General features: G+C 54.7%; 4 protein-coding genes across 6 annotated transcripts in view; 1 reads left to right on the top strand and 3 right to left on the bottom strand.

Moving 5' to 3' along the window:
• The window catches only part of PLXND1 (plexin D1), a 78,182-nt gene extending 71,097 nt beyond the window's left edge, over positions 1-7,085 (top strand). Inside the window, exons 33-36 of the mRNA XM_030500739.1 lie at positions 582-729; positions 3,133-3,273; positions 4,034-4,108; positions 4,706-7,085. Of these exons, the coding sequence (XP_030356599.1) occupies positions 582-729; positions 3,133-3,273; positions 4,034-4,108; positions 4,706-4,822 (481 nt within the window). The 3' untranslated portion in view covers positions 4,823-7,085. The remainder of the gene's footprint in view (positions 1-581; positions 730-3,132; positions 3,274-4,033; positions 4,109-4,705) is intronic.
• Positions 7,086-8,983: 1,898 nt separating this feature from the next.
• On the bottom strand, positions 8,984-11,517 carry LOC115614846 (histone H1oo). The gene is made up of 6 exons (XM_030502233.1): positions 11,400-11,517; positions 10,513-10,566; positions 9,768-10,069; positions 9,553-9,685; positions 9,405-9,463; positions 8,984-9,337 (listed from the first exon to the last, which is right to left on the bottom strand). The coding sequence occupies exons 1-6, from the start codon at positions 11,515-11,517 to the stop codon at positions 8,984-8,986; spliced, it is 1,020 nt and encodes a 339-aa protein (XP_030358093.1).
• A 517-nt stretch (positions 11,518-12,034) lies between these two features.
• RHO (rhodopsin) lies at positions 12,035-16,777 on the bottom strand. Of its 2 annotated transcripts, XM_030500738.1 has the most exons (6): positions 15,511-16,777; positions 14,482-14,650; positions 14,227-14,392; positions 13,750-13,989; positions 13,224-13,339; positions 12,035-13,128 (listed from the first exon to the last, which is right to left on the bottom strand). In XM_030500738.1, exons 1-6 carry the CDS (start codon positions 15,869-15,871, stop codon positions 13,068-13,070), a joined length of 1,113 nt encoding a protein of 370 aa, XP_030356598.1. In that variant the 5' UTR covers positions 15,872-16,777; the 3' UTR covers positions 12,035-13,067. The 2 variants fall into 2 exon arrangements, with proteins under 2 accessions (XP_030356598.1, XP_030356597.1); XM_030500737.1 differs by having other exon boundaries at positions 12,035-13,339.
• A 3,000-nt stretch (positions 16,778-19,777) lies between these two features.
• The window catches only part of IFT122 (intraflagellar transport 122), a 32,174-nt gene continuing 31,143 nt past the window's right edge, over positions 19,778-20,808 (bottom strand). For both annotated transcript variants that reach the window (XR_003993652.2, XM_030500736.2), the window contains exon 29: positions 19,778-20,238. Coding sequence is in view for 1 of the 2 variants with exons in the window: in XM_030500736.2 (XP_030356596.2) it covers positions 20,149-20,238 (90 nt within the window). In the remaining variant the exon portion in view is untranslated. The remainder of the gene's footprint in view (positions 20,239-20,808) is intronic.

Genomic DNA, 20,808 nt, shown 5'->3' with positions numbered 1-20,808 from the left:
TCCTCAGCTGCTAAGGAGGGATGGTAGGAAGGGCAAGCAATACCCTGAAACTGTGGCCAAGTGAGCAGTGAAATAGCTGGAGGAGAACATTGTGAGTGAGCAGAAAAAGAGACACATGAAATGCATTTCACAGGCCAGGCTCACCATCAGAACCAGATGATGGTTACTGTCAGGGAAGACTGAAAGGACTGACACTGTTGCTACAGAAATCAGTGAGTAGGGAAGCCTACTCCAGCAGCCCCGTGCAGGCAAACCTCCCCATGCCCTGTCTGGACACCACTGGCTGCCAAAGGAGTGAGGGTCTGTGTGCTCCTGAATAGCCTGTGCATAGAGGTTCCTTCTCGTGCCACGTGTTTCAGCCTGAAGAGATGTCTCTTGAGGGAGAAGACCTGTGCCTGCCCCTCACATTAGGCACAGGGCTGTATGCTACCAGGATGTGATTAAATAGCAGAACCCAGCTCCTCATTCTTTTTCCTCTCTGCTATTCACTTTCTATGATCATCTTTCCTGCATTTCCTCCCGTCTCCCTCTGGAGTACAACCATTCACCTGGTGTGTGTTCCTGGCTTGTTTCCTTCACAGCCTACCTCTGAGGTTTTGGGTCAACATCCTGAAGAACCCCCAGTTCGTCTTTGACATTGACAAGACAGACCATATCGATGCCTGTCTCTCTGTGATAGCCCAGGCCTTCATTGATGCTTGCTCCCTGTCCGACCTGCAGCTAGGCAAGGTACTGTCCCAAGAGGATGTGTTGCTCCTGTGCGGGCAGGCAGGACACACGCCAGTGCGGGTGGAAAGGGACTGTCAGGTCTCCCAGCCCAACCTCCCGCATCAGTAGAGCTGGTGGGGAGGCACTTGCTGAAGTTCATGCAGTTGAGTTTTGGCTGTCTCCACGGATGAGTTCTCCCCCTCACTCCACTTTTGTTAACACCATGCATCAGCACTGGGAAGCACGTGGCAGGTGCTGCTGCAGCCCCAGAGCCATTGGTGCTCCCCTCCGGTAGCAGTGTCTCCATCAGACGCTGCCCACCTCAGGCGTGCTGGCAGAGCCCAGCAGGCTGGCACTAAGAAGCCAAACCTGCCCTGAGCACATGCGAGGCTGCGTGGGCCATGTCTCCTCTCCCACCACCAGGATCCCATGCACCATCCTATGTGGGATGTTCTGCTCTCCCACTGCTCTCCCACTGGCTCAGCCGAGCGCAGTGTTGACATTCGAAACTTCCTGACATAAATAAGTTTTATTAGGAAGTGCTGTACATCGCCCTCCGTGTTCCCCCCAGGGGCTGGCAGCACAGGGTGTGACGTCAAGGGGACCTTACGGAGGGAGGGCAGGAGGCAGGCGCTGCTCCTGCACCCCCAGGCTGAGGGCAGCAGGAAGCCTTCACTCCAGACTGACGCTGGAGGAAGATCTAATGAGCGCTTGATTTTTGTTTGTTTGGGTTTGGGTCTTTTTTCTGGTGTGTTACGAAACACCTACAATTTGTCCTTGTCAGGCTGTGGGTGAGGGGAAGAGGGGTCAGCCAGAGTCAGACAGCAGATGGAAACATTTTTCAGGAATACAATAGCATAACTGAAGGAATTGTTGAGTAATGTGGGAAGAATAAATCCTCAGCATAAAAATCAGCTCGCATATACACGCAGTGTATCGCTGAATGTTTTCCAGGCTGGATTCTTCCCCTGGTTTCAGCATGTAGCTCTTGATACTGCAAATGTGAGAGCAGACTCAGACTCCACACATCTACAATGCACAAGCAGTTAATAAACCAGTACCCATCTCCATAATACAGACAGATCAGACACAAATTAAAAAATAACTTAAAAAAGAGGCAGCATGGGGTTTTTTTGTGTTTCCAAAGGGGAGGAAAAAAAATATGTAGTGAGCAGGCTCTGTAGCTTGGCTGTATTCCTGCAGTGCCTTGTCATTGGGCTTGAAAATAAACTGCTGTGGGATCTGGTGCCACAGCCTGGTGCCCATTTCCCATTTCCCCTGCAGCATCAGCCAAGCTACATATTGCGGCAGCAGATTGCAGTTACCCCGGGCTTCCTTATTTACTGTCCGATACAGCAGAAATGCTGCCTCCTCATGTGAGCCCTGCCGAGCTTGTCTCCTCCCAAGGTCCTACCTCCCTTCTCCACCTGCCAGAGCATCGGGAGCAGTCCCGCATCCCATGTCAGGGCAGCGGGACACGGTGATCTCACTCCCCTCTGTGCCCCTGAGCCGGGGGCTGTTTCCCTTTGGGATGCAGCACTGGGCCAGCCAGCCAAGTTCATTCGCAGGGTAGTGACGTCAGCAGGGCAGGATTGCCTTGAGGTTAAAATCACTCACGCTCATGTTTGAGAGGAGTGCAAGCGAGGTTGTGCCTTCACTGGTACAACCCGATTGTGTGGCTGGGGGTTAGGACTGCTTTGTCCAAGCTGACATTAATCAAGAGAACTCAGTATTTGCTGTTAATTACTTTGTGTGCACTCAATATAGGCCAGGCAGGCTGGGTTAGCCAATGCAAAATAAATCAAAGCTACATGAAAAATCCAAGAGCAACATTTCAACTGACAAAGTTCAGCCTGTAAGAGAGCTTTGTTCTTCAGTTTAAATCAAGCTGGCTGCTCAAGAGACCCGGGTAAATGCATGCAGAAACCCTTCCCTCATTACCAATTTCCACAGGCAGAGCCACAGAGCACAAGTGTTTTATCTAACACAGTTGTGCTGCTCTCATCTGCAGAGCATTACCTGGCAGCGGGCCACCCCGCCTGACCTTGTGCATGCTTTTTAGCCTGCCCTTGCTGCCAATTAAAACACCCTCACATCGACCACCTTCACTGGCAGTACAGCTAACAAATGTTGAGCTCATGCTAGGAAGAAGGGCTGGGGGATAGTGCTGTGGCTCCACAGGCGGGGGGTACCTGTCTGCAGCACCTTGATGTGTTTGAGGAAGTGCCTCTGTCATTAGCTGTGTTGTGCTTTGGTGCCATCTCACCACACTCCTGCCTATGTAAAGCCAGGACCAAAGACGTAGCTGTTTCCTGAACGCAGTTGTAGCTGAAGTCCATGTCTGATGGGTCAGACAAACAGGATAGGAAGCGTTCAGCCAGGAACAACACAGTGTCTGATTTCAATATCTCTCCCTTGCTCTAGGACTCCCCAACCAATAAACTGCTATATGCCAAGGAGATCCCCGAGTACAGGAAGATAGTGCAGCGATACTACAAGCAAATCCACGACATGCCGCCGCTCAGTGAGCAGGAGATGAACGCTCACCTGGCTGAGGAGTCGCGGGTAAGGCGTGGGGCACGCAGGCTGCAGCCAGCTACTGCTTAGGTGCTGCAAGGAGCAACCAACAAAGAGTATTTTGTCTCAAACTTCCACACATGAACTTCATCTGACCTAATTCCAAGCATCTTCAATTACTGCCAGAGCTGCAGTAAATACACACAAGTTAGCTTGAACCGAACTAGCTTTGGCACCACTGGAGCTGAAAGCAAAATTCAGTGCCAGAGCGCCGGGAAGCTTGGAACAGGATCCCTGCAGTCCTGCAGCCCTGGCCAGCTACCCCCAGGCACCAACTGCCAGGACCAGCCCAGTCCCAGGGGCCCACTGGCAGCGGCTGCATGCGGGACACCGGCAGCGTGCTCCGGATCCATGGCCTGCCAGCGATGCGCTATGGCTTCCTCGGAATCAATCCATCTCCCGCGGCACTTCAGCCTCAGGCACCAAGCGGGTTTTCTCCCTTGGCATTCCTCTGCCCAGCTGTTGTGCTGCCCTATCCATTGAAATGGCTTTGAGCACAGACAGGTAAACAGAGCTGTGGAGTGTGGGCTCTAAGGCTGGCTTTAGAAAGACTGAGACCATTTCTGATGTAAGCAAATGCACTTTCCCTAAAGAAGTAAATCGAAAGTCTGGTTGCATCAATGCAACAAGAACAAAAATACCCAGACAAAAACCTTCTTTTAATCTAGGTAATGCCTGCTTATGGGGCTTGAACTCACTTGCTGCATCACATTAATACTCCTCCCCTCTTTGTTCTGTCTTTATAAAGAAATACCGGAATGAATTCAACACCAACGTCGCCATGGCAGAGATCTACAAATATGCCAAGCGCTACCGCTCCCAGGTAAGGGGGTTCAGCCACACTCGGCCCCAGCATACCCATGGAGGGAATACCAAGTGGTGTGTGTTAACCAAGCAGCCAGACACCGGCATCCAGCCCCACTGCAAAGGGATTACTGTTTCTTGCATAATCCCATGCACATGTGTGACACATGCGCACACAGATGCACCTGCTCTCCTAGCCCTTGGCTGACAGCTTCTTGGAAGAGAAACCCAGCTATTCCTGGCTGGTTTAACAGCGTGTGGCTGGGCTGGACTGCAGCAGGGTCCTGATGTGTAGACCTGCAGATGCTTTCTGGAGAGCAGAGCATGCTGAAGCAGTCCGCACTCAAATAACTTCCCACCCACGGCCCTGGCTGCTCCCGACCCCCCACACTGCGGGCTGGCTCCGCACCGTGGGCTTTACTGTCACAGTGGATTTGGTTTCATTCCCCTCCTCTCCCAACCCCTGCCCAAGGACTCGGCTCTGCCCTAGAGCAGACGGAGGGTGCCGGGGCTGTGGAGCAGGGTGGGCTCTTCCCATCAGGGGTCCAGGTGGGACTGGGGTTCTGCAGGTTCTACCTGCACAGCCTCAGCACCCTCCTGTCCCTGTCTCCTGCAGATCGTGGCTGCCCTGGACGCCAACCCCACGACGAAGCGCACCCAGCTCCAGCACAAGTTTGAGCAAGTGATTGCACTCATGGAAGATAACATTTACGAGTGCTGCAGTGAAGCCTAGGCTGGCTGCAGCCCTGGAAGTGACCTTCTCCGTAGCTCAGTGCTGTAGGCAACCTGCCTTCAGCCGCGGATACGCCATGGATCGCCTCCGCCAGGGCCAATCTCAAACCAGCCTCGCGGTGGGGGCGGGCCTGGCCCGTGGCTGAAGGGCTCCTCACCCAACAAGAAGCCACGAGACACCTTTCTGAGCAGCTCAAACCCCCTCTGGTCTGCGCTGTGGCACCCATAATTTATTTGCTGTTGCCAGCCAGAAATGGAGACGTGACACTTGTGGCAAGCTCAGTTCACCGTTTCCCTCTGATCAGCACCCAAGCGGTCAGTGGCTCCCTGCATCCCTGTTTGTGGTTCCTCAGGACAGAGATGGGGCTGCAGAAGCCATAACAATTACACAAAGCAGAAGGGTAGCCTCAGGGAGCAGAGACAGCAAAGGCCATCAGAGCAACGCCTGTGCTCCCTGCCACACCACCCCTCCGACATCCTTGTTTTTCCAACACCAGGGACTCTATCAGCTGATCACTATCTGCTGCATTCTGTGTATTTTTGTGCCTTTTAATTTTTGTACTGTATGTGTAAACATAACCACTCGTCCATCTGAGACTTGGGCAACATGGGGAACTCGGGGTTAAGACAAAGCAGTTGCTTCCCAAGTAGCCGGGGCATGGTGAAAGCACTTTATCCCCTAATGGAGACAGCTGTTATGGAGCATGTTCCACATTAGACTGTGGGAAGGGCTGTTCCCCCCTCCCCAGGTTCCCCCACCTGCGTGCACAGTGAGCTGGAGCTGGGTAGTAAGTATCATGCCAAAAGGGGTCCGCTCCTGCTTACACCCTCCACGAGTGGGCTCGAGCCACACACAGGGCAGAACACAAGGTAGCACCTTCCCCCCTCTGCCCCACATGCTCCAGCATCTCCCTGCGATCATCCTTGAAAACAAGGTCAGTGCTGCAGAGGTGTCTTCCTGAAGCAGCGTGTTCTGCTCGCTTCGCACCCAGCCCACCATAGTTGAGACCTGAGAGCAGCAAAGAGAGCGCAGTTCTGCGTGTCCAGTCTTTTTTTGGCTGATAAAGGTAAAGGGTCTGCACCCTGTTCCCTGGCAGCATGATGCTCAGGAGGCCAGCAGAGCAGCTCCGGCACCCCACACTGCAAATAAAGTGTTGCAGAGGCCCCTCTGTAGAGGCTGGACCACAGCAAATGCCAGCGTTTGCTTGCAGGCAAATGCTTGAAGCCAGCGTTTGCATGCAGGCAAAGGCAACCTGCCCATGAAAGCTAAACCCAGCCGTAGCCACCGTGTTTCCAAACTGCCAAATAGAACATTAAAAGTTACTACCTCACTCCAGGCAGGGTCTAAGGTGAGCCTCTGCTACCCATCAGCTGGTGAGGATGCAACCTGGTGTTAGATGACTTTGGTCCACCAAACTCCTCCTGGGTGACTCACTGCCATGGACAGGTGGCCTCCATCCCATCATTCCCAGTAATGCCACAGTTGTCAGGAATTGGAACACCAGAACTGTGTGTGTGTATATAGATATCTATTTTAAAACAAATGATAGACTTTATTCAGTATGTTAAGCCGGGGGGGGTGGGGGGTGGGAAAGGGGAAGAACAGAGGTTTTTTTTAAGAGAACTACAAAAAAAGTACATACACTGTGGAGGTTTCGATGTCTTTGCTGAGGATGTGGCTTCAGAATAGAAACTCTAAGAATGTAGCTGGGCTACATTTTATTTTGAAAGTGATTTCACACAAAAAAACCCTTGAATTTTTTTTTCCTTTTAGAAACTGTGAATAGCTGCCAGAGACACAGGCAGGCCCAGCACCGGGGGCGAGGGCAAGGAGCACCAGGGTAGCAGAGAATGTTGAGCTTGGCTGGAGGTGGGGAAGGGGCCATGGAGCGATAGCCCCATGCTGTTGTAAGGACGGGATACAGGTGAGCTGACAGTGTGTTTTGCCTCCAGGTGATCTGACTGGGCCATATACTGGGGCTATTGCTTTATTATTTAAGTTTACCCAAAGCAAAAAGAAAAAAAAAAAAAAAAAAAAAAAGGAAAAAAGAAAAAAAAAAAGGAGTTGCTACAACCAGTTTAAAGGAACAACTTTACCAGGGCAGAAGCTTGAGGGTTTGTAGTGTTGCCTTGAACCCCGAGCCCTTTGTAACATGTTTTTAAACTTTGGCACGTGTTGTGGGTGTAGTGCCCTTACCTGCTGTCTAGTGGAAGTGGCAGACTCTTGGAAAAGCCTATCTTTGTAATAAAACAAGGTGCTGAAACCTGCCTAGTGAAGTTCCTGCCCCTGAGCACACGACACAAAATATTGTGGCAGACACCCACTGGGGCACGTGCAGCGAGCTTTGCATGTCCAAGACGTACCATGCAAGCTGATAACCAGCTTGCTTCCATGCGAGGTGGGGTTTAGCCCCTCTGGCCTGCAGAGCCCTGACTACCCGCAGAGCTCGCTGCAGCTCCTGCTGCCCGGTGCCACAGCTCCCACCAGACCACAGCGAGAGCCATGTGAGGACACAACCAGCACCTGAACTCACACACACACACACAGAGAGCGAGCGCAGTAACACCACAGCAGTGCCCATGACCACACAGAGCCCAGTAACACCACAGTAGTCCCCAGGGCCACCTCTGCCAAGTGCTCTCAGCCCGCAAGACTGTGCCTTCTCCCAGCCTCGGGGAGCCCAGTGCCTGCTCTGCACCATCACCACCCCTCAAGGATCCTGGGTTCAGCATCATGACACCAGCCCACAGGTCTTAATAACCATGGTATTTCTAAATCCTCTCTTTTCCACCTCCCCCAGTAAAAGCTGCTCTTTCCAGACACCAGAGGGATTTTCCTTTCCCACTGGAAAGTTGATTCTTGAAGCTAAAGCTGAAGCCAAATCCAGCCATTAAATGATATGGCCTCTGTAAAGCAAGCACCTCATGTTTCACACCAAGAGCCTGGTGAGAGGACGCAGCTCTCTCCCAGTTTCCTTACGGGACGTTTCCACGGAGTGAGCAGTGCCTGACGAGGCTGACCCACACCAGAGGGCGGGGGAGCTCTTCTCGGTTATTGCTGCGGCATCCCCCCACCCTGTCCCTGGGGGGATGAGAGTTTCGGCTCCATTAAAGATGGATCAACATGGCCAAGGCTGAAGTTTAAAGAGAAGTTAGTTTGCTCAGCTCTTGCTTAAGCCCCAGAGCAAGGCCAGAAGCCTTGGAGGGCATTGGCAAGGCCAGCTGAAGATTAGCAAAATCCTCTTTAGGAAGAGAGTTTTACTTCCACTGATTTTCTCCTGCCCAGGAGGACTGTAACCCTTTCCATTATCAGGCTGACCTTTGGAAAGGCTCTGTTCCATGTGGAGCAAGAGAAATTCAGGCACTTGAAGCTATTAAATGAAAGTGCTCATATGTTGATCTTCAGGAGCTAGCAAGACAGGTTTAGAGGTGGGAACTGTGCCACAGATAAGTAACAAGAGCACAAGCAATGCTGCAGTCTTAAGCAAATTCCCCAAACTCCTTTTTTGAGCCCTAAACCACTTCTGCCTTCCTCATACCATGGTTAGAGTACTGGCAGCTGCACCCGCACTGAGGACCCTTGCCCATGGCATGCCCCTGGACCTGCTGCCCCGGCACTCCTGTAATCCCAGCTCAGCCAGGCATTAGCACAAGGGCAGGTAGGAGGGCAGAGGGCTGGGCACCCACCCCGCACAGGCAGCACTGGCCATGCCTGAGCTTCACAGTGCCCAGGGTGCCACTGTGCTGTGTCCTGTGGGTCCCAGGGCCCCCACATGGGCCGTTACCCCGCACTGGGGCTCACCACCAGCCTGCACACACACACAGCACCCAAAGCCCAGCACTCCCTGGCACTGCAGCCCAGAGCTGGGGACACGGGGACAGGCAGGGCACCTCTCCACGAGAGCAGGCACAGCAGGCAGCTGTGGGCAGCACCATGCCACACAGGATGAGGCCAGGAATGGGGATTTTGGTGCTGGGAGATAGGAGTGCAGCAGCAGAGACCCACGAGCAGGGCAGCAGTCACACCATGAGGGGAGTGAAGCAGCTTTATTAGCAGGACATGAACTGAGAGTTAAAACCTATCCTGGAAATAAACCCAATACAGACCCCAAGGGCTTGAGCCCAGCCGGGCCCCCATGGAAGCAGGGCTGCCCAGGACACACTATGGGGCCTTCCTGCCCGCTGGGGGGGGCACTGCCTTCCTCAGGCTGGCCTCCCCCTCGCCAGCTCCTGGCTGCACCCGGGGCTTCCTCACCTTGCCTTCACCCCCCTTCACCTTGGGTGCTTCTGGCTGGGCCCCCTTGGGTGCCTTCCCCTTGCTCTTTCCCACTGGGGTCTTCCGTGGCTGCTTTGCCCTGGCACCCGCAGGGTTGTCATCACTGTCCCCTCCTGCACTCTCAGCAGCCAGAGCCATGGAGGGCCCTGAACAGCCCTTGCCGGGGGCCTGAGGGTGGCCGACAGCTTGTGGGGGCTTCGCTCCATTGCTCCTGGGCTTTGCTGCTGCCGGAGGTGGGGCCTGGAGGGGAGAGAGCACCTGCAGCTACTGCCACCAGCTAGCCCGCCTCACACCACGCCATGCTCACCTTCACGGGCTTCACCCTCGGCTTCTGCTTCGCCGCTGTCAGCTTCTCCTCCACAGCACCTGCGGGATGGGCGGTGGATGAGCCCAGGCAGGAGCCCCTCCAGGGACCGGGGCACCCCGGGTGACTCATGGCACCACCAGCCCTTTACCTGGCTGCCGTGCACCCGCCGCAGGCACCTCGCTGGGCTTGGTGGTCCCATGCTGTGCTGGCTTCAGGGGCTGTCCTCTGTCAGGATCCGCCTGGCCTGGCAGCTGCTTCTGCTTGAGCATCTTGGGGGCTAGCTAGGGGCGAGAAGGGGTGGAAGCAGGGTTGGGCACGTTGGCCCCAGCCACACTGCAGTGGGGCCAGCATCCCCCTGCTCACCTTGAAGCTGCCAGCAGCCCCTGTGGCAGTGGAGTTGGGGGGCCGGACCAGGTCCCCACGGCTCAGCCCTTTGTTCAGTGCCACCTTCAGCCAGTACTTGAGGCGGATGGGATCCACTGTGGGGTACTTGGCCAGGATGAACTTCTTGATGGCTGTGGCAGAGGCGCCCTTCTTGCTGTCCTTGGCCTGCAGTGCCTCGATAACCATTTGCATGGTTGAGGGGTGCAGAGTGCTCCGGCGCTGAGCCAGTAGACCTGGGAGCTGGGCTGTGCCAGCAGCTTCAGCTGCTGGGAAAGAGACACCTCATGGGACCTGGACCCAGGCCCACCTCGAGGGCTGCAAAGCCCCCCAGAAGCTGACCCACAGCCACCAGAGCCTGAGCAGAGCCCCACCGGGACCTCGCAGCGCTCTGCAAACCCCTTACCCAGCTGATGCTCCATGGCAGCACACACCAGCCCAAAGCCCTGTTCCCAGGCAGCTCCACCCACACCACCTCTGCCCTTGCTCACAGGCTCACTCAGTTTGCTTCCAGCTAATTTATCAGAGTAGCACCCTAACTGCAGGTGCTGGTAAGGAGCTGCTAATTGCTATGGTTGGGGGCCCAGTGTAAGCGGGTGGCTAAGTGCCCTCTGCAAAGCCTTTGCAAGGGGCTGGGGGGGAGCAGGGGTCTGTCTGAGCAGGGGGTATGGAGAAGGGCATCATGGGGTGATGACCCCCCATGAACACACAGCGGAAAGGCACCTACCTGCTGCTTGGAGGGTGGCGGGAAGCTGGGATTGGAGCTTGCTGATGGCACTTGCTGTGGAGTGAATGAGGAGCCAGCCAGGGCCCACAGAGGGCCCATTCCCAGTGCACTGCTGTGATGTGCCAGCTCCCTTCACCTGGGGAAGCAGGGGGCTGCACTGCCAGGGGAGCCTGATAACAGGGAGGGGGAAACAGTCCCACAGATGAGAGGAGGAACACAGTGAGTTGCTTTGTTGGCCAGTGAAGGCAGGAGGAACAATGCCCTCACAGAGCACCACGGGTGCACTCACCACGGGTGCGCTCACCACCAGGGCCTCATTTGCCCCTGGCTGCCAAATCCCACCATGCCTGCGGGAGAGCACTCCCAGCCCCACACAGGGGCAGCCCCGCCATGTCCCCTCTGTGTTAGCTCCTGGCACAGCAACCACCCCACACCACAGACAACATCGTCCCATGGGCCAGGTATGAGCTGAGCCCTTGTCCATTCAGGGTTCCCAAGGCACTCAGGGCGCTTCTGTGTCATAGCCATGTTAAAAAGAAGTCCTCCTGTGATCCCATGGACACTTTCCCCGCTGTTCCATCAGGGTAAGATATTTGTGGTGCTCTCAAGGTGAGCCTGAGTAATTCACCGATTGCTCATTAGTGCAGGAACAGTGCCAATGTCCCCACCTCGGGGACCGCTGTGTTTCTCTGCAGCACCACGTCAGTCCCTTCTTTACGCAAGAGTCACGGGGCTTCCATCCTCATCGTGGGTCAAAGCCGGGGGGAGCTGCAAGCCAGGATTACGTGACACTGGGCTGGGTCACAGCCCAACTCGTGGATGTGTTACTGTGCAAATGTACGTGCAAAGCGCTGCCCAGAAGGACTTTTGTCAAGGTCTGCACCCACCTGCTGAACCCGGGGGCCAGATCCTGGCAGGGGACCGAGGTGCCAGCGGGAGCAAGGAGCTGGGAGAGGCACCTGAGGCCCTGTGTGCCTGGCTCCCCTGAACCAGCACCGCCAGCATGTTCCCTGCTCCATTTCCAGTCCATTTCCAAATTTCCCAGGAAGGAGACGGCGGGGACACAGGAGGGCTGCAGGGGCTGGCGCCATGCGGGGTTGGATGCATCTCCTCCAACCATCTCCTCCTCCTGCATCTGGCCATCATCTCTCTGGCAGCTCTGTGATGCTTCCAGCACCTGTCTGGGCTGGCAGGGGGATCCCAAACCCTTGGTTGCCCCGATCAGCAGCAGCACCAGCCATAGGGCTGGGCATGGTGTGGTGCGATAGCCCACAGGCTTGGAGCCAGGCCATGTGGTGGGGCTGGTCCTGTGGCAGTGGGAAAGCCATGGTGCCAGCATTGCCTCATGGACAGCAAATAAACACCCAATCCTTCCTCTTCTTCCCTCCAAAACTAACTCCCAGATTTGAGGTACATGAATCAGGCATCAGCCTAAACACTGAATTATTCATAAACCTCTAATCTTTAGATTTCACTGAATATGCAGAAGTATCGATAAAAAAAAAAAATAATGAGAGAATTGTACTTGCAAATTGCTCTTTATTAAAGGTTTAACTTGCATGGGCTCTATATGTTCCGTATTAGACTTTGCAAAGCTGCATAGGATTAGAAATCAGAGAGGATAATAATGTACAAAAATAGTTTCAAATGTTGATAACACTGAACAGCGAGAAAAACATCTTATTTGTATAACTGAGCTAAAAATAAAAATGAAGAACACAGCTACAATTGCAATATGCCATCTTGTAGTGCTCAAAACATATGTCGACATCTCTGAGCCATATGCTCCCATGCCTTGCTGCTACAGCGCGGAGGGAAGCTTAGCGATGCGCCCATGGATCCTCAAAAGCACAAGCACTGGCCAAAACCTCCTACTTGGGCTGGTGCCAAACTGCGCGCGGCGGAGCGGGAGCGTGCGGGAGGAGCGTGGCGCGGGCCAGGGTGCCCGAGGAGGAACGGTGGGGCCGTGGGAGGGGTCTGCTGGGGACATCCAGGAGGGATGTGCCGAGGGTGCAAACACCGGGCGCCCGCGGGAGCAAGCACACAGCCCTCCCCGCGCACATCTGACTGCAGACACCCGTGGCTGCGCTGTGCCGTGCCGTGCCGTGCCGTGCCGTGCTGTACTGTGCCAGCAGGCCCCCTCCGTCCTGCCCGCTTGCTGGGCAGGATCCGCAGCCATCACCTCTGCGACATGGAGAGGCCCGAGTGCATCGGCCCCGTGCCCTGTCCCGGCAGGGCGGTGACGGAGCCTCCCAGGGCTCCTGCCATGCCTGAGGTGGGGCAGGGCTGGAGCGGGGAGCACCGGGCAGGGCTGGGGGCACCTCGCAGCAGCCAAACCTGCTGCTGCCAGCGGGGCCGAGCGGCTGGGCAGCACCGGCCAGGCCGTCACACTGGGGCCAGGGAGGCGAGGGCAGCTCGGGCCGTGCACCGCAGGCGTCGGAGCCGGGGTCTGCCCTCGGAGCAGGGCACGAGCGCTCAGCAAGTCAACAGAAAGGCGGATTTACGCCAGCGGAGCTAAAGCCTTTGCATTTTAATTACAAAACGTGTGTACACATTTACAGCCTTGTTCCCAGGGTTCCTAGTGCCAGGAGAGAGGAGCCCACCCCGCAGGGCCCGCGGCGGTGCAGCGGGGACGGGCGGTGGCGGGGGCAGGTTCGTGCTCCCGGGGCGACGACGCGCACCCCGAGGACCGGCTGCCCCGCGGGGCCTACGCGGGGGAGACCTGGCTGGTGGAGACGGAGGAGGTCTCTGTCTTGCCAGCAGACGTATCCTCGTCGCCCAGCGGGTTCTTGCCGCAGCAGAGGGTTGTGATCATGCAGTTACGGAACTGGAAGAGAGGGAAGCCTGGGGTGAGGCAGGCGGACGCCGCAAAGCTGCCTCCGAGCCCGGCAGAGCTGCTTGGAAGCCCCCAGCACTGCAGCGTGGGAGCCCCCACGCTGGTGGAGTGTCCTTCCCCACTGCCTGCTGCCTGCCCTGCCTGCTGATCCAGGCCAGCGTGCACATAGCCCCAGCTCCTCCACGGACACAGTGCCTGGCTCATTTCAGATGGAAGGGGCCATGAGATTCATACACCACCACGGATGAGCTGCCCAGTTGCCCTCCAGCATGCTGGAACAAGATCACCTGGAAACAAACCCCCTTCCCTGCCCATTGGCACCTCAAGGTGCCATAACTCTCTGCAAGCTGTTATAAAAGTGAGACACAAGACAGGAGGTTGCCTGGCATCTGGCTGGTTACCTGTTTGTTCATGACAATGTAAATCACAGGGTTGTAGATGGCGGCGCTCTTGGCAAAGAAAGCCGGGATGGTCATGAAGATGGGCCCGAAGTCTGACCCCTGGTTGGTGAAGATGTAGAAAGCGACACTGGCATAGGGGAGCCAGCATATCAGGAAGGCGATGACCATGATGATGACCATGCGGGTCACTTCCTTCTCTGCCTTCTGGGTGGTGGCAGACTCCTGCTGCTGGGCAGCAGCCTGTAGGCAGGAGGGAAGGGAAACATGATGGAGCTGGGGGGTGCTGCGCCAGCACAGGATGCGGGGTCAGGGCTGGGGATGATTGAGCTGCACATCTGGCATCTGATGTTTCCCCCCTTGCGGACGGCCAGAGTGGTACTGAGGGCCCTTTCTGTCACCAGCCTGGAGCCTGGCATGGGCCCCCTCCCAGCACTGGGCACAGGGTGGCGCTGGACCCCCGCCACTCCAGTTACCCACCTCCTTGACAGTGCAGACCAGGTTCCCGTAGCAGAAGAAAATGACTGTCAGCGGGATCGTGAAGTGAACCACAAACATGTAGATGACAAAAGATTCGTTGTTGACCTCTGGCTTCAGAGTGTAATAGTCGATCCCGCACGAGCACTGCATGCCCTCGGGGATGTACCTGCGAGGAGAGCAGGGCAGGTCAGCACCCAGTGCAGCGTGGCCGAGCTGGCAGCCGGGCTCCCACGGCCCCAGCACTGCTGCCCGTACCTGGACCAGCCGAACAGCGGGGGAGCCGCACACGCCAGCGCCATGATCCAGGAGAAGGCAACACCCATGATGGCGTGGTTCTCTCCGAAGCGGAAGTTGCTCATGGGCTTGCAGACCACCACGTATCTTTCGATAGCCAGGACAACCAGCGACCAGAGAGCAATTTCACCTGCACCATGGAGAGAGGAACGGAGACACAGGGGCTTTGAGCAGCAGCAACACACTGATGGCAGCATCAGGCCCCCTCGGGCTGTTGTTCCCAAGGAAGACCCCTGGCAGCAGGTAAATCTGCACCAATGGCTGGGAAAGAGGAATGAACCAAGGCAAAGTGCAGATGCAGTAGGAAGGCATGAGGAGACACCTCCTCACTGCACTGCTTAAGCACAGTAACCACTTCACCGTGGTGTTTTGAGTTCCACGGCTCGATGCTACCACACATCCCAGACAGCACTTGCAAGCCTATGGTCCCACTCCGAGATATGGCAAGTGCCCATCATCCCAGGATTTTCCTTCGCTACCCACAGCTTGCCAGGAAACTTGTGCCACAAGAACCAAAGCAGAACCACTTAAGCCTGTGGCTGAAGCCAGAGCTGAACGGAGGAGAACATTTTTAGACACAGTTTTTATTTAACATCTGCTTTGGTCCAAGCCTGGCTGGCACGGGGGGAGAGGCAGCTTTGCCAGCCTGCGCCACCACACATGGCATCAGAGCCCATGGCAGACTCGACTCCACAAAATAGGAAGAACAAATCTGTCACCTCTCAAGTCAGAAAGCAAGCCAGAGAGATGTGCAAATCCAGCAACTGCAAAATCTGCTGCTGGTTGGTTGCTTTTCATTGCTGCGCTGTTGTTCTCTGGATACTGAGCAGCTGGCTACCAAAATATGGTAAAAAAGAAGTGCCATTTGTCACTTTCTTCACCTCCCACCCTGAGTTCTGTGTTCCCGAGATCATCTGGGTGTCTTCCCTCCCCCTCCTAAAATCCGGGGCCATTTCTAGCAGAAGATTTTTTAGTATCTGGAAGACTTACCACCCAGTGTGGCAAAGAAGCCTTCGAGGTAGCACCCTGTTACTCCAAAGACAAAGTACCCGTTCATCGAAGTGTACATGGTGGTCGTGAAACCACCAAAGACCATGAAGAGGTCGGCAACTGCCAGGTTCAGAAGGATGTAGTTTAGAGGTGTCCGGAGCTTCTTGTGCTGTATGGTGACGTACAGGGTGAGGAAGTTGATTGGGAAGCCAAGCAGGATCAGCATGAACATGTAGGCAGCCAGTGCTGAGAACTTCCAGGGCTCAGCCAGATAGTACTGGGGGTATTCGAAGGGGCTCCGCACCACCCCGGTCTTGTTGGACATAGGCACATAGAAGTCTTGGCCTTCTGTCCCGTTCATGGCTGCGGTTTGGGAGGTGCCTCGTGCTCTTACTTGGGGGTTCTGTGGTGCGCGGGGGGTTCACCTCTCGAGTGGGGCTCCCGCCACCTCTCAGCCTTCACCGTCACCCCAGGGAGAAGCGGCAGCGTTCACCCCCGCAGGCGCCTCTTATAAAGTGCCCCCCGGGGTAAGCTCCGGGCGCCAGAGTCAGCGCGATTAGGGCTTAAGAATTATTAATCATAATCATCTGGGGTAATTGGCTTTTCTGGGAGGGTATTAAGGTGACACCTGTCTCTGGCCTGCGCTGTCATTGTTGGGGACCATGGTTCATGGTCATGTACAGAGGTAGCTCTGCACCACAGCTTTCGTTTGAGGGGGCCCAAACTGGGCGGCAGCTCCACTCACAGAGCCTCGCTCCTCAGCACGGCTGTGCTCCCCTGGGAGCAAGGGTTTGGGGTGGGCCCGGCACCCATGGGAGTCCTTGCACCCCATGATCCGGAGCTGGACATCCACAGCTCACACTGTCATTGCCCAGGGGGGCACTTGCCACCCTTCACCCCCAAGGCCCTCAGCCCACTCTCCATCAGCCCTCATGTGAACTGCCCATCCGTATGAAATGCCCCAGTTTCCCCACAGAGAGGTGCTGGGAATGGGATGCATCACCATTAGGTTGCCAGGGGTAGACAAGGCACATGGGGATCCTTCTCTTGGCTCCTGGGCTCAGCTTTCAGCTCCCTCCAACAAGCAGAAGCTCCTTTCCATCTCCCACTAACAGGAGGGAAGTTTGAGGTTCAAAACCCCATAACTGTGGGTTTGGGGGTTGCAGATGGTGGCTGGGCAGGGCAGGTTGGTGTGGTGGGCTCTATCAGTGATAGAGAGGTGTCCCAGGCCCCTTCTTACAAGGAGAAAGTGGGTCACCGACGAGAACCATCCCCACCAGAACTGCCATTCCCTGCAGGAGGCTGCAGAAGGCAGCTCTCAGGCAGCATGAGCATCACCAACCCCTCTTCCATGTGTTCGCAGCCACCTTTTTCTGCTACAAGTTTTGGCTGGGGAGGTTGCAACACAAGAGCGAAGCACTGACCCCACTGGCAGGTTTCCAGTGGTACCAACCCTCTGAGCCTGGCTTTGCATGTGGTTTGGGTAATGCCACTTACATTGGTAACTAATATGTAACCTAGTCCATCTCTCCTGGACAGGCATCATTCTGCACTGGTGCTGAGACGGCTGCTGGACAAGGGCACTGAAGGGAGGTTCTGAGCTTAAGCCACACTCAACTTCGCTTGCTGGTGAACAAACACCTTCGGTCCCTCCAGAACCTTGCAGGATCACCAAATTCCACTGGGAAGCCGTCGTCGGAGCATCCCATGTCCTCCATGTCTCTTGCCTCCCCACTCAATGCACTCGATTGTGCTTGACATGTTCTTTGTGGCAACCAGCAACTGAGTCAGACATTATCTTCTCTTTGTTTTTCAGAGGCAGCGGGGCACGTACAGCAGGGAACACAACAAAGCTGACCAGAGGCTGTCTCTTCTGGAGAAGGTGGTTCCTTACGGTTCACACCATCACAATTCATCTTTTAAGCTCCAAAGCCATTTTCCTCATCTCTTCTCTTTTTCCCCACTGTTCTCGTTGGCAGTCAATGCCCTTCCACCTGGTGGGCAGGCACCAGCCAGTGCCCAGTGGTGGCTGGGCAAGGACCGTCTGCTCTGCCCCGGGGGTCCCAGGCCCCCATCTCATCTGGCTGTTTTGGCTGCAGCTGGGGCTGGGCAGAGGCGTGAACGACTGAGTGCTGCATCCAGCATGGGAGGATGTGCCAGAGCTGCTGGAGCTCAGGGCCACGAGGTGGGCAGAAGCTTATGTCCTCTTGGCCTGAACAAATTTCCTTCAGTCCTGGCCTAGTTTTACCGTGTTCCCCGTGGGTTAGGTTTGCACATGCAGAAGGTTTAAAGGAACAAAGCACAAAGCACTGTGCTCTCTTTAAGGAAGAAACCAAGCTGGAAACCTTCACTCCAAGTGGGGAAGGTCTGAAGGAGCTGAAGTGCTGGCCCCATGGACAAAAGAAGGCCTGGCTGGCTACAGCCAAGGCAGGCCACAGTCACTCTGGGTAGTCCCAAAGGTCTTCCTTCATGTTACATGAAAACACCCCCCGCTCGTCCTAAGTCCCTCTCAATTAACTTTTCACACTTGTTGCCAAGGCCAGAGAGTGCCACCATGGAACTGCAAGTGCAGCTCTTTGCACCCTACCTGGGCGTACAAGAAGGATTAAAGGTTTATCTTCCCAGTGCACAAATGTGCCACCTTAAGCTCTGATGCAATAAGCCACTGCCGAGGTCAGCAGCTGCCGCTGGGTGCTTAGTGCCGTGCGTCACTGCCAGAGCAGAGGGACGGTGAAGAGCAATGGCCCTGGTGGGACTTCTTGTACATCCAGGGAGTCCTTACCATGGGGCATCTGAGAGTCTGAGCGGCCCAGGGCAGCCTGGAGATCCAGACTTTACAACATGGGAATATAAAGCGTGGCTTTGTCTGAAAAAGCCCAATACACTTTTCAACCTGGACCATACTCACAGAGTTGTTTAAAGAACAGAAAGAAGCTTCCTTGCTCCATCCACTTTGTCTCGGTGTCACAACAAACCCTCTCTATTTATTTGTATAATTCTTCCTTCCCACTACTGTGCAAAGCCAGCTCAGTGCTGGGGAATGAGCAAATTCCACTCTGGCTCCCGTCTCCAACAGCATTGTTTATCCATGGCAATAGCAAAGTCTTCACTGCAAACAGTGACAGATGAATCAAAAAGCAGGCGAGCCCCAATTAGAACAGAATGTTTTTGAAGTGGTAAGTTAAGCAAACTTGGTCAGGAACCCCAAGGGACTGGGAATCCTGCAGTGCCATGGCAGCGTGGCACGTTCAGGAGGAACTCAAGCAGCCACAGACACATCGCTAGTCTCACATGTGGAGCGCTGTCTCTGCGTAGCTGCTTCACCAGCACCCACCCACCTCAGCCAGCAGCTCCAGACAGCGAGGCAGGATCAGTTCCCACTCCGGACAAAGGGAAGCTGCAACAGACAGGATGTTTTAACACCACCACGAGTCTTGGTGACACGGGCACAATATATATTGGACTAAAGTCAAGAGACCTGTCGCTCCCCTGTTCCCATCCAGCCAAGGCAGTTCCAGCTGCAGAACCGCTCAGTGGCAGTCCCGGGGAGCCCCGACCCCTCAGGTTTGTGCCTGAGCCAGCGCTGACAAACACTGGTGCTGTACCTACAGCTGAGCCCAGAGCTTGTCTTCTTCCCCACTCTGTGCGCCCAGCAACAGGGCAGAGATGGGCAAGAAGTGGGGAGGGGATGGAGCTGGGACAGCTGGGCAAGGGGCATTCCACACCAGATGATGATGTGCCCGGAAATAACAGCTCAGGGAAAGGAGGAGGAAGGAGGATGTTGTGTTTGTGGTGTTTGCCTTCCCAAGTAACCATTACTCACGCTGAGGCCCTGCTCTCCAGGAAGCAGGCTGGACATCTGCCTGCCACTGGGAAGCAGTCAATAAATTCCTTACTGCTTTGCTTGCATGCACAGCTTTGCTTCACTTAAACTGTCTTTATCTCAATCCATGAGCTTCTTTGCTTTTGCTGTTGTGATTTTCCCCCCTAGCCCTGCAGGGAGGCGGGTGGGGGGGGAACTGAGCAAACTGCTGTGTGGGGCTGAGCTGCTGCCCAGGACCAACCCACCACACTTGGTCAAGCGGCTGCAGCATTAAATCCTCAGTGGGGCTGCCAGAGGGTTCTCAGTGCCAAGTCAGCGTAGCTCTTAAGATCACATTTTAAGAGCTCTAAACTCTACAACTGTCCTTGCCTAAATGGAATAGAAAGAAAAAACGCTATTCACACTCAGAAGCCGCAGTGTTACAGCACATTCCCAGACCAAGAGTAGTGAAAAATAGTCCTCTTTACTCGGAGATCTGTCAATAACAGGTACAGGGTAAGGAGCAAATCAAGTCCTAACACAAATTGGAATAAAAATAACAATTACTTCAAGACTGAACTTGACCCTAGAAACATTCTGGTACAAATCTGTGGCACTTCAGCTGCTTGTCTGGAAAAGGGAGAGGACATTCACAAACAACAGACATCTTCATTAAAAAAAAAAAATAGTTACATTTCTTCAACTCAGTTCCACTCTCACGTACAAAATGGAACAACATGACTTAGCTAAGTTGTTAGGAAAACTCTGTGAATCTAAGAAGTGCTTTGCTAAGCCAAGAGGGGAGTCTGTCAGTTGAGGTATGAGATTGTTTTTCTTCATTGGTTTGACTCATCTATTCTCCGTCGACAGAAGGGACAACAATTATGCTGCAGTACAAGAAGCTCATAGTCTTCTGTGTGAAACATCTGTTAACGAGGAGCAGATTTAGGGACAAGTTAGCCTGGGACTTGCTCAAAGAAAATGCAAACCAAGTTCAGTGGCTTCTTTATGGCACCAACATTCTGAAGCTACCCTATGAGAGAATTGGTCGTCTTGCTTCCAACTGCTTGAGCGTGCTATGACCTGGAACAGAGCAGCAGGCACTTTGCAGGGCACTGCCAATGTTGCTCAAGAGCACAAACCAATTAATTACTTTTGCAGAAGAAAGGAAAAAGTTAGACAGTTTCTGTGTAAGCAAACATGACTGAATTCCAGTGTTGCAAAAAGCCATTCCTGAGAGGGCAAGGAGAGGGACTAAACCACAAGCTAACTTAGTTACTGACTGATTTTCCTTACTAAAGCAGGCTGAAAGTCAGAGAGACAGAGCAAAGAAAGAACTACAAATCAACGTTTGTTGTTCAGCCAAGGTTTGCTTGAGAGGCTCTGACTTGCTGTCAGTGCAACTTCTCAAATTCAGCTACCTCAAAGTTTTCAGCTGCTCCTCTGTGCATCACACAGCTTGACTTTTGGTTTTCATTGCCTTCTTTGTCTACATC

The sequence above is a fragment of the Strigops habroptila genome, chromosome 11, assembly GCF_004027225.2.
Source record: "Strigops habroptila isolate Jane chromosome 11, bStrHab1.2.pri, whole genome shotgun sequence".
In the NCBI taxonomy this organism is placed as follows: Eukaryota; Metazoa; Chordata; class Aves; order Psittaciformes; family Psittacidae; genus Strigops; species Strigops habroptila.
Note: the sequence above shows the minus strand (reverse complement) of the source record. Positions and strands in the feature narration are given on the sequence as shown.

Coding starts and splice junctions, on each gene's coding strand:
- LOC115614846 (XM_030502233.1), bottom strand. CDS start 11,517: ATGCTGGCGGTGCTGGTTCAGGGGAGCCAGGCACACAGGGCCTCAGGT. Junction 9,686..9,767: donor GGGCTGCTGGCAGCTTCAAG/GTGAGCAGGGGG, acceptor TCTCGCCCCTAG/CTAGCCCCCAAGATGCTCAA. Junction 9,464..9,552: donor GGCGGGTGCACGGCAGCCAG/GTAAAGGGCTGG, acceptor CCCATCCCGCAG/GTGCTGTGGAGGAGAAGCTG.
- RHO (XM_030500738.1), bottom strand. CDS start 15,871: ATGAACGGGACAGAAGGCCAAGACTTCTATGTGCCTATGTCCAACAAG. Junction 13,990..14,226: donor TGGTCTGCACTGTCAAGGAG/GTGGGTAACTGG, acceptor TCCTGCCTACAG/GCTGCTGCCCAGCAGCAGGA. Junction 13,340..13,749: donor ACATTGTCATGAACAAACAG/GTAACCAGCCAG, acceptor CCTCTCTTCCAG/TTCCGTAACTGCATGATCAC.